The sequence below is a fragment of the Argopecten irradians genome, chromosome 14, assembly GCF_041381155.1.
Source record: "Argopecten irradians isolate NY chromosome 14, Ai_NY, whole genome shotgun sequence".
Lineage (NCBI taxonomy): Eukaryota > Metazoa > Mollusca > Bivalvia > Pectinida > Pectinidae > Argopecten > Argopecten irradians.
Window position 1 is genome coordinate 29,312,996 of NC_091147.1, and position 12,885 is coordinate 29,325,880.

Here is a 12,885-nt window from a genome sequence, read left to right on the forward strand (position 1 = left end):
ATAGTTTCATGTGAAAATAAGAATTTTGCAAAATCCAAAAGATGATATAATCGAAGACCCCGATCATTTTCACCTTATAGGTTTCAGATACCCTGTAATTAATAGGTTAGCATGTTGATACACGTAATTATTTGCGATAGAATGATTGGATTAAGTAAACATGTACAGGTTGATTTTATTTACCTGTTTCTATAGCAATCCCTGGTCCAAACAGTACAATCCCCATGTAGAAAGTCTTGACACAAAAGTAGACAAAAATAAATAAAATCAATCATTTCAAGAAAACTTCAGCAAAGAGAATATTGCACAACATGAAGTAATGTGTTTTATCTTTGCATCGTTTTATATTGCAAACAGCTTTACATATCAATACAGAGGATCTTATACTAATGGTTATTTAATATGGAATTCACTATCAGTTTGATAATTTGATTTGTCAAAACTCTTTAGGTTAGTTGCATATCAAATTATCGAACTGCAATAAATTCCATATCATATAACCATGAGTGTACCTTCTATTGATCACATGACTATCAATGGAAATATAAGGATTTTTTCCTATTTCTTTTATATTTAAGAGAGGCAAATTCTGACTCGGATGTGACGTTTCCATCCACCAAAACAATCATGTAACGTCACATATTGACTATAACGTCAAATGCCACAATAAGATTATCATGTGTCTTATGATATCTATGACATGCTCGTAAGACAGTCATGTGGGCCAGTCATGTGCTTAACTAGACGCCTACATTTTCATGGTACTATTGCGAAACCATTGTAAACGTGCTTCTTTTTAGCGCAGTCAAATTTAAGTGTAAATGCAAAAAACTGTAACGCGGATAGTAGCGCGGGTACAAATCACCGCAAATCGGTGTTTCAATAGCGAAAATAATGTCTTACAAAATATAGCGCCGTAATTGAAATTCAGTTTCAAAGACAGTGGTAAAAACGCTTAAATAAAACTATCGCTAAAATGAGTACATTTGCAGTATATAACACATAATGAATAAGTCACAAACAATCAATACATTAAAATATAATGTGTAACTGTATTATGATACATACGTTGTAAAGAATCCCTATGATGCTGGCCATAACTCGGGGAACTTTACATCTAAATCTTCTCTGGAAATACTGCGAATACACACAGAGAAATGTTTGGTTAAAATTGCGGAAGAATATAGTAAACTGTAAAACCAGACGTTCGTCACTTTGCCTTGGCTAGTTTAAAATGATAGTGACAAATAAATGCGAATTTAATTTTATATCAACTTGAACGTTGTTTTTTTAACTTGCATTGCCATCTTTAACGTACCTCATAGAAGCTTGTAATTTTCAGTGGGTAGATTAAGGGGATCATGGACACAAGCATACAGAGATTGGACACCAACAGTCCTATGGCCTGCCAGATGTACGGAATCCCATACACGTAGACCTCAGTCGGATTTCCGAGCAGCATAATGGAGGATTGGAAAGATACTGTGAGGGATAAAGCTACCGGAAGTACCTTCAACTTCCGGTCACCTAACACATATTGCTGTATGTTGTTTTGTTTTGGTCCCCAACAAGCCTGGTACACACCAATCCCAAGGGAGACAAGTAATGTGGTTATAAAAACCACGTAATCAAGTGTCGCTAGCTCCGCCATGTTGATTTAATAAATACAATCAGGCACAATCAAATTCCTCAGAGATAGCTCAGTAAATGTTCTACATTGGTGCCTAACGTTGACCTGAAATTATACATTACAGAGTTATACCCCTTGTAAGTTGGCATCGATTGTGACGTCATTAAATCAGGGGAAATATAAACGTCGTTTCCCTTTTCAAATAAGTGTTACTCACTGAATATTGACGTAATAATTAATACCTACCCAAAAAACGATAGCCATAAATTATTGTTGTTTCATCGTATGTCGAAGTGAGTAAATACGATGACATAATTAAGATTAAATGAGATGATATTCAGAAGAAAAAATGCGATGACATACAGAAGATAAAAGGCGATTATATACAGAAGATAAAAGGCGGTGATATACAGACGATAAAATGCGATGACATACAGAAAATAAAAGGCGAATAAAAACAGAAGATAAAAGTTGATGACTTACAGACGATAAAATGCAATGACATACAAAAGATCAAAGGCGATGACATACAAAAGATAAAAGGCGATGACATACAGAAGTTAAATGGCGATGACATACAGAAGATAAAAGGTGATGACTTACGCAAGATAAAAGACGATGACATACAAAAAAGGCGATGACATACAGAAGATAAATGGCGATGACGTACAGAAGATAAATGGCGATGACATACAGAAGATAAAATGCGATGACGTACAAAAGATAGAAGGCGATGACATACAGAAGATAAATGGCGATGACATACAGAAGATAAATTGCGATGACATACAGAAGATAAAAGCCGATGACATACAGATGATAAAATGCGATGACATACAGAAAATAAAAGGCAATGACATACAAAAGATAAATGACGATGACATACAGAAGATAAAAGGCGACGACATACAGAAGATAAAAGACGATGACATACAGAAGATAAAAGACGATGACATACAAAAGATAAATGGCGATAACATACAGAAGATAAAAGGCAATTACATACAGAAGATAAATGGCGATGACTTGCAGAAGATCAATGGTGATGACATACGAAGGTGATGACTCACAAAAGATAAAAGGCGGTGACTTAAAGAAGATAAAAGGTGATGACATACAGACGATAAAATGCGATGACATACAAAAGATAAAAGGCGATGACATACAGAAGATAAATGGCGATGACATACAGAAGATAAAAGGTGATGACTTACGCAATATAAAAGACGATGACACACAAAAAAGGCGATGACATACAGAAATAAATGGCGATGACGTACAGAAGATAAATGGCGATGACATACAGAAGATAAAATGCGATGACGTACAAAAGATAGAAGGCGATGACATACAGAAGATAAATGGCGATGACATACAGAAGATAAATTGCGATGACATACAGAAGATAAAAGCCGATGACATACAGATGATAAAATGCGATGACATACAGAAGATAAATGGTGATGACGTACAGAAGATAAAAGGTGATGACATACAGAAAATAAAAGGCAATGACATACAGAAGATAAAAGACGATGACATACAAAAGATAAATGGCGATAACATACAGAAGATAAAAGGCAATTACATACAGAAGATAAATGGCGATGACTTGCAGAAGATAAATGGTGATGACATACGAAGGTGATGACTCACAAAAGATAAAAGGCGGTGACATAAAGAAGATAAAAGGTGATGACATACAGACGAAAAAATGCGATGATATATAAAAGATAAAAGGCGATGACATACAGAAGATAAATGGCGATGACATACAGAAGATAAAAGGTGATGACTTACACAAGATAAAAGACGATGATATACAAAAAAGGCGATGACATACAGAAGATAAATTGCGAAGACATACAGAATATAAAAGGTGATGACATACAGAAGATAAAAGGCGATGACATACAGAAGATAAATGGCAATGGCATACAGAAGATAAATGAAGATAACATACAGAAGATAAAAGGCGATGACATACAGAAGATAAAATGCGATAACAAAGCGAAGATAAAAGACGATGATATATAAAAGATAAAAAGCGATGACATACAGAAGATAAATAAAGATAACATACAGAAGATAACAGGCGATGACATGCAGAAGATAAAATGCGATGACATAACGAAGATAAAAGACGATGATATACAAAAGATAAAAAGCGATGACATAGAGAAGATCAAAGGCGATGACATGCAGAAGATAAATGAAGATAACATGCAGAAGATAAAAGGCGATGACATACAGAAGATAAAAGACGATGACATACAGAATATCAAAGGCGATGATATACAGAAGATAAATGGCGATGGCATACAGAAGAAAAAAGGCGGTTACATACAGAAGATCAATGGCGATGACATACAGGAGATAAAAGACGATGACATACAGGAGATAAAAGACGATGATATACAAATGATAAAAAACGATGATATAGAGAAAAAAAGGCGATGACATACAGAAGATATATGGCGATGACATACAGAAGATCAATGGCAATGACTTACAGAAGATAAAAGATGATGACTTACAGAAGATATATGGCGATGACATACAGAAGATAAAAGGCGATTACATACAAAAGATAAATGACGATGACATACAAAAGATACAGGCGATGATATACAAAAGATAAATTGAGATGACATACAGAAATAAAAGGCGACGACATACAGAAGATAAATGGCGATGACTTACAGAAGATGAAAGGTGACGAATTACAGAAGATAAAACGCGGTGACATACAGAAGATAGAGGGCGATGTTATACAGATGACTTACACAAGATAAAAGACGATGACATACAAAAAAAGGCGATGACATAAAGAAGATAAATGGCGATGACATACAGAATATAAAAGGTCATGTCATAGGGAAGATAAAAGGCGATGACATACAGAAGATAAAAGGTGATGACTTACACAAGATAAAAGACGATGACATACAAAAAAAGGCGATGACATACAGAAGATAAATGGCGATGACATACAGAATATAAAAGGTGATGACATATGGAAGATAAAAGGTGATGATATACAAAAAATAAATGGCGATGACATACAAAAGATAAAATGCGATGACATAGCGAAGATAAAAGACGATGATATACAAAAGATAAAAGGGGATGATATAAAGAAGATAAAAGGAGATGACATGCAGAAGATAAATGAAGATAACATACAGAAGACAAAAGGCGATGACATACAGAAGATTAAAGACGATGACATACAGAAGATAAAAGGCGATGACATACAGGAGATAAATGACGATGACATACAGGAGATAAAAGACGATGATATACAAAAGATAAAAGGCGATGACATATAGAAATAAAAGGCGTTGACATACAGAAGATAAATGGCGATGACATACAGAAAATAAAAGGCGATCACATACAGAAGATAAATGGCGATGACTTACAGAAGATAAATGGCGATAATATATAGAAGATAAAAGACGATGACATTCAGGAGAAAAAAGACGATGACATACAAAAGAGAAAATGCGATGACATACAGAAGGTAAAAGGCGATGATATACAGAAGATCAATGGCGATGACTTACAGAAGATAAAAGGTGATGACTTACAGAAGATAAAAGGCGGTGACATACAGAAGATAAATGGCAATGACATACAGAAGATAAAATGCGATTACATACAGAAGCAATGATATATAAAAGATAAAAGGCGATGACATACAGAAGATAAATGGCGATGAAATACAAAGATAAAAGGCGATGACATACAGAAGATAAATGGCGATGAAATACAGAAGATAAAAGGCGATGTCATACAGAAGATAAATGGTGATGATATACAGAAGAGTAAAGGCGATGAAATACAGAAGATAAAAGGTAAAGACATACAAAAAATAAAAGGCGATGATATAGAAAAGATAAATTGCGATGACATACAGAAGATAAACGGTGATGAAATACAGAAGATCAATGGCGATGACATACAGAAGATAAATGGCGATGACATACAGAAGATAAATGGCGATGACATACAGAAGATAAAAGGCGATGACATACTGAAGAAAAAAAGGCGATTACATACAGAAGATAAAAGGCGATTACATACAGAAGATAAAAGGCGATGACATACAGAAGATCAATGGCGATGACTTACAGAAGATCAATGGCGATGACTTACAGAAGAAAATGGCGATGACATAGAGAAGATAAAAAGCGATGACATACAGAAGATAAAAGGTGATGACATACAGTCGATAAAATGCGATGACATACAGAAGATAAAAGGTGATGACTTACACAAGATAAAAGGCGATGGCATACAGAAGATAAAAGGTGATTACATGCAGAAGATAAAAGGCGATTACATACAGAAGATAAAAGGTAATGACACACACAAAAATAAAAGGCGATGATATAGAGAAGATAAATGGCGATGACATACAGAAGAGAAAAGGCGATGGCATATAGAAAATAAATGGCGATGACATACAGAAGATAAAAGACGATGACATACAGAAAATAAAAAGCGATGACATACAGAAGATAAAAGGTGATGACTTACACAAGATAAAAGACGATGATATAAAGATAAATGGCTATGACATACAGAAGATAAATGGTGATGAAATACAGAAGATAAATGGCGATGACATACAGAAGATAAAAGGTGATGACTTACACAAGATAAAAGACGATGACATACAAAAAAGGCGATGACATACAGAAGATAAATGGCGATGACATACAGAAGATAAAATGCGATGACATACAGAAGATAAAAGGCGATGAAATACAGAAGATAAAAGGTAATGACATACAAAAAATAAAAGGCGATGATATAGAAAAGATAAATTGCGATGACATACAGAAGATAAATGGTGATGAAATACAGAAGATCAATGGAGATGACATACAGAAGATAAAAAGCGATGACATACAGAAGATAAAAGATGATGACATACAAAAGATAAAAGGCGATGACATACTGAAGAAAAAAAGGCGATTACATACAGAAGATAAAAGGCGATTACATACAGAAGATAAAAAGCGATGACATACAGAAGATAAATGGCGATTACATACAGAAGATCAATGGCGATGACTTACAGAAGAAAATGGCAATGACATAGAGAAGATAAAAAGCGATGACATACAGAAGATAAAAGGTGATGACATACAGTCGATAAAATGCGATGACATACAGAAGATAAAAGGTGATGACTTACACAAGATAAAAGGCGATGGCATACAGAAGATAAAAGGCGATTACATGCAGAAGATAAAAGGCGATTACATACAGAAGATAAAAGGTAATGACACACACAAAAATAAAAGGCGATGATATAGAGAAGATAAATGGCGATGACATACAGAAGATAAATGGTGATGACTTACACAAGATAAAAGACGATGGCATACAAAAAAGGCGATGACATACAGAAGATAAATGGCGATGACATACAGAAGATAAAAGGTGATGACTTACACAAGATAAAAGACGATAGCATACAAAAAAGGCGATGACATACAGAAGATAAAATGCGATGACATACAGAAGCTTAAAGACAATGATATACAAAAGATAAAAGGCGATGACATACAGAAGATAAAAGGCGATGACATACAGAAGATAAATGGCTATGACATACAGCAGATAAAATGCGATGACATACAGAAGATAAAAGACAATGATATACAAAAGATAAAAGGCGATGACATACAGAAGATAAAAGGCGATGATATACAGAAGATAAATGGCGATGACATACAGAAGATAAAAGGTGATGACTTACAGAAGATTAAAGGCGGTGACATACAGAAGATAAAAGGCGATGACATACAGAAGATAAAAGGCAGTGACATACAGACGATGAAATGCAATGACATACAGAAGATAAAATGCGATGACATACAGAAGATAAAATTCGATGACTTACGCTAGATGAGGACATGAGTTCGACCAGAATAGTATTACAGCTTGGCGTTCTACACTAGAAAAGTGTCCAATTGAATAATGTTCACCAAAACACATACCAGTGGTTAAAGCATAGGTTTTGAGTCTTCTTCTCAAGGCTATTCAAGTATGATTTTCATTCTGCGCATGTTACATCATATGATTTAGCATTAACTGTCTATAAAACATTGATCGCAGGTCCAATAATAGTGATTTTTTTAGCTTTGATAAGTTTAAATTATATCGATGAATCTACGCAGCCGAAATCTTCACAATGCTACTCAACGGTAAACTAATAAACAGTAGTTTCGCTGTCTATCAAAGAGGCCATGTTCAGTAAATATGTTTAATATCCTCTATGTAAATCTCAGCCTTGACTAAAATGCATAAAAAATATGAAATACACACCCTTTTCTATCCACGAACTTTATCTTAACCTCAACTAAAAATGTGTATAAAAATATAAAATATATACACTGTCTTTCTCCACGAGTTCATCCCAACCTCGACTAAGATATATAGAAATATGAAATACATACCCTGTCTCTCTACACGAACTCCTCGCAAGCTTGACTAAAAATACATAGAAATATGAAATACATGCCCTGTCTCTCTCCCTGACTTCTTTCATTACGTATATTTAGGTAAAAATGTCAAAAGCAAATTATATTTATCCTCTGGATCGTTGCACACTATCTGGGCCTATGTATGTTGTATACATATGAAGTTAAAAATAAGATCCGAGTCATTGCTTTCTCGGGTATATAGATAGTATTGTTTACCTGACGGATTTTCACAGCAGTATACAATCAAAGTACTCAACGTACTGCAAATACAACGCAGCAGAAATAGAAATATAGAATGAAATCAAATGAATTTCCAAAATCAAAATATATAAACCATATTATAAAGACTTTGATATCAATTATTTCAAGAACATTCAACTAATCACAGAAAATACATATGTTTTGTTTGACATTTTTCTTAATTAAAGTTCCTACATGAAAATAACAAAGAAAACAAAAGTCTTCATTAAAATGAGTTTTTATTCTTAATATACTCTTGTTTCTTTATTGGTATCCAGTTTACTATTGATGTGTAGGACTGAGTAGGACTTGCCCTACAATGACATCTAGTGGTGACCTCTTGAACCATTTCATTCATAAACTTCCATTCATAAATTCCCTTTTCATTGAATAATAATCCTTTTGACCAATAAGTAGTCATGGGAAGACTGCCTTCTGATTGGTAGAATACACAGAGTGTGTATAGAATACACAGAGTGTTATATAATACACAGCCCATCTAGGTCAACTTTTGCCTGCTACACATCAATAGTAAACTGGATAGCATTAATACAAACGCTAGTCGCGTTGTACAAAAGGCATAATATGACAAATTAGAACATCTAAGGTGTCTTTAACCGCATGATGTTCTTCTTATAATCATTTCTCTCTTGCTTCTTCACTTTTGATACCATAATCTATCATAAATCCATCTTGTCCTTAAAGACCTCTTTGAAATTTGAACAAAAATGACGTCACAGTAACACAATCGACTATTGTATGACGTCACGTCATCGGACCGGGAACGTAACATTTTTCGTTGTTGTTTTTTTCCTGTTTTTATTGACTATAAATCTGTGACGTCATTGGCATTGTTGAACCGTTGAAATCTGTTCGAGGCTCTCTGAGGCCCTGTGGCACTCTAAGGGTCAATACGTCCTCCATGTCAGTTGGAACGATATTGTGCATAGTAGTTTACATCGGAGTTATATACTTAAAACGATAATAGTATATTAAGTTTATAAAAAAACAGGTTGTAATTTTTATCGTAAATCCCCCTACTCTTTTATTCAAATTAACCTACAAATGTGAACGATCATTCCAGCAAATGACACTGTACTTTATTATTTTTAATTATCAACAAATGTATAAGTAATTACCGCTCAAGGAATATCAATATAAATGGATGTGAATGCAAATCATACATTGACCACAATGTAACACAATTTATAAATGCTACGGAATTCCGATTGGAAGACTACATTTGTATACATACATTTACGATCAATGAATAACATGACCTTATATGGGTCTGTCACGTGGACAGATATATTTCAACCCGATAGAAAGATTTTGGTTAGTCAACTCGAGGCTTCTTTCACTGCCGTTGATATATCCCTGTCCAAATGACAGTCTCATGACTATTTTTCTTCCGTGCTTTAACAAAAACATGGTGAAAATTCGGTAATTTATAAAAAAAAAATCATTACAGGGGCTTCGTCAATAGTGGTCGCCGCATGTGACAGTGACGTCATGGCATTGTCCAGCGTATGTGAGATTTCTTTTCCATACCTGATTCACAGCTGTTTCTTATTCTAGCAACCGCTTGAATAATATAATCTTACACGGGTCTGTCAAGCGAACAGAGATATCTCAATCCGAGTAAAATATTTTGATTTGTCAATTCGAGGTATGCCGAGGGTTGACGTCCAGAATCTTTGAAGAGCGTTTAGATATCCCTATCCAATTGACAGATCCATATTTCTTCTTTTTCTTTCATACTTGATAGAAACAAAATATGAATTTTTCGTTGCTTTCCAGCTTTTTCATCGCGCAATTATCACAGGAACATCGTTACAATCGATGTATGTTTCGAAATTGTTGACGTCATCGACAAAGCACGCCACGGATACATCGTATGTATTGATGTCGTAATGCAATATTCTAGCGCGAATAATTTTATGTTATACCGCCTGTTTTTTCCTTAGCAACCACGAGGTATTCTTGTGAAGTTTGAGCGAACATGCACGAAACTAGACACAATCATTTTTGTAGAATTATTCTCCATCGGTGTATGGGAAGCTGGATGAAATAGGTGTTTCCGCTTATACTGTAGTCGACTTTATCACAACAAATGAAAACGATGAGAACATTTTCAAAGAACTACATACGTATCCGAGTAGATAAATAAAATGGTTATATATAACGATACTGCAGTACCTACCTTCTCTGTTACCTCCTGCTTCGATGTTGTAAACACAAGTTGTAGTTAATTTATCAGAGAAGAAGAAAGTTCCTCCGTTAACACTTTTAAAGAAAATACTTCAGAGAATAAACTTCAAAGAACATTATTCTGCATAGATATCAAATTTAGTTACTATGAGCTCTAAGAAACTTAAATATGTGCATTTATGATACATTCTAGTTGTGATTTAGTACATTTTTGATAGTGATATGCTAATTTGTTTTCAAACATTTTGCTTTAGTCCATAGTAATTTATGTCAATATGTATTTTCAAGTTTGTTCACAGATGTCATTTATTGACAATTTTCTGAAACAAGAACTTTCAAGACTCATTAAATTTAAATTTCATATTGCAACATCTGTACATGGTAATATATATCCTGGTAACAGAAAAGTCACCAGTCAAACCAACAGTTTTATATTTCATAAGTATAACATAATGTCAATCTATTCTATCCAAGTCACACAGAAGGCTGCGACGAAGTAATCCTCTTTCGTAACGTTGTAGATAATAGTTCAACCCGTATTCTGCTTATAACGTGTTATGTGACTTTCCATTCATATTTAGGTAACGCTACAATAGAAATCAAACCATCTACAACTTTACAAATGTGTTTCGGTTAATTCAACATTAATGAAATTTTTACATTGTTTTTCAATGTTTTACCATTCAAATGTGAGCGTGAATTACTCTGTATACAAACATACAGCGTGACATGGATTTTGATATTAAAATGGGAAAAAATCATATATTCAATTGATACATATTGGTATATGTAATATGTTAAGGAATATTATTAAATAGCACTGGATCTTTACAATTTTTGTCTGCATGATATTTGCTCCCTTAAAATGTGTGACAAAGGCATATCCCATACATTATTAACAATACGGATAAGTTTTGACGAAATCTTTGCCATCACAAAAATGGAGAAAAAAAAACACTCATAAAACACCAACAAAGTTTGAAAAACAATTAGGTGTAGTGCGAGTGATGAAAAGTCATTCAAATAAAAATGGACCTTGCCTATAGGGATGGATAATAAATAGTGTTTTGCTGCCAGTTGAATGCTTCGTCTGTTCCTGTTAAGAAACTTAAGAGACAAAACAAATACTTGGTTTACATTCCACATTAGACTCGAACAATGATATTTAGTAGCTATGCATACATTTTATCGATTCTTAACTTTCTACCAGAAATTTAAATACGTATGATGGTGTTTATAAGATAATATGTCGCTAAAATCGCATACAATGGAGAAACAAACATACAAGAATTAAAGAAAATTGTTAAATCATCCAAGTGTCATACATCATATATAATTTTGTCAAAAATGTAACTATTACCGTGCCGATTATTGACTGCAAAATTATTTTCAAATGTTCAAGCTATGAGTATTGAATATCGAGAACGGCTTAATTCATTTAAATATCCAAATAAAAAACTTTTTAGTCTAAGCAATATGTAAGAAGCAATGTATTATCAGTAAAATAATTCATAGACGACAGAGGCCATCACACAACATTAAATAGGCATTTTAATGTTCGCTATGTCACCAAATCAGTTTCATCAAATATGATCAACGATATCGATCAGTCTGTGACTTTGGATGGCAAGTACCGGTCATATCACGGTAAAAGTATCCATGTTTGCTGCATATTTCCGCCATCAATGCCTATGTTATGTATGCCGTATTTGTTGATACATATTACCAGATGCCATTGTACTACGTATTGATGTGTTCACGTTTTAGTGTCACAATTTTATGTATGTCATTGATATAATAACATTTTCTATCTCTGTTGTTTTTTATGATACAACAAAACAAGCTTCAGTCTCTGATCAGATTACATAGCTCTCATAAAGTTAAATACATTTAAATTCCAATGTACCAAAAGGCACTGACTCGGGCATAGACCAGATTCCTTATTAATGTACCAAAAGGCACCGACTCGGGCATAGACCACATTCTTATTAATGAATGCCTCACATCTATCACAGATAAAGCCAAAAAATGTCTGTTTTTGGAAAAAACAAGGTCGGTAGGTCGAGAATTGTTTTAAGTAATGGTAATGGCAGGAACCGGAGTCTTCCCGACTTTTAATTTCATTTTCGTAGAAAAGTGGGGGAAATTTAGGGTCGGGGGTAAAAATTAGGATCAGTCGGGTAACCCCTAGTGAAATTTATCCTCCCTTACATTGCGTTAGAAAGTTTAAAATTGCAGAAGTTATGTAAAATTTAACTGTTTTATAGTCTGATTCAAAAAATAGATAATTAAACATTATAA

The 12,885-nt window shown here is 33.9% G+C and overlaps 3 protein-coding genes across 3 annotated transcripts in view; 2 read left to right on the forward strand and 1 right to left on the reverse strand.

Annotated features, from left to right (window-relative positions):
- Positions 1–8,249, reverse strand: part of LOC138307765 (sodium-dependent multivitamin transporter-like) — a 40,095-nt gene extending 31,846 nt beyond the window's left edge. The window contains exons 1-4 of the mRNA XM_069248636.1: positions 8,107–8,249; positions 1,319–1,735; positions 1,069–1,137; positions 184–235 (exon numbers count right to left, since the gene is read on the reverse strand). Coding sequence (XP_069104737.1) covers positions 184–235; positions 1,069–1,137; positions 1,319–1,651 — 454 coding nt within the window. The 5' untranslated portion in view covers positions 1,652–1,735; positions 8,107–8,249. The remainder of the gene's footprint in view (positions 1–183; positions 236–1,068; positions 1,138–1,318; positions 1,736–8,106) is intronic.
- Positions 2,249–2,692, forward strand: LOC138307143 (S-antigen protein-like). The gene has a single exon (XM_069247772.1). The coding sequence runs from the start codon at positions 2,249–2,251 to the stop codon at positions 2,690–2,692; it is 444 nt and encodes a 147-aa protein (XP_069103873.1).
- On the forward strand, positions 3,734–4,090 carry LOC138307144 (S-antigen protein-like). The gene has a single exon (XM_069247773.1). The coding sequence runs from the start codon at positions 3,734–3,736 to the stop codon at positions 4,088–4,090; it is 357 nt and encodes a 118-aa protein (XP_069103874.1).
- Positions 8,250–12,885: the final 4,636 nt, after the last annotated feature.

Bases quoted from the DNA above. Each gene is read 5' to 3' on its own strand.
- LOC138307143 (XM_069247772.1), top strand. From the start codon at position 2,249: ATGACATACAAAAAAGGCGATGACATACAGAAGATAAATGGCGATGAC.
- LOC138307144 (XM_069247773.1), top strand. From the start codon at position 3,734: ATGCAGAAGATAAAATGCGATGACATAACGAAGATAAAAGACGATGAT.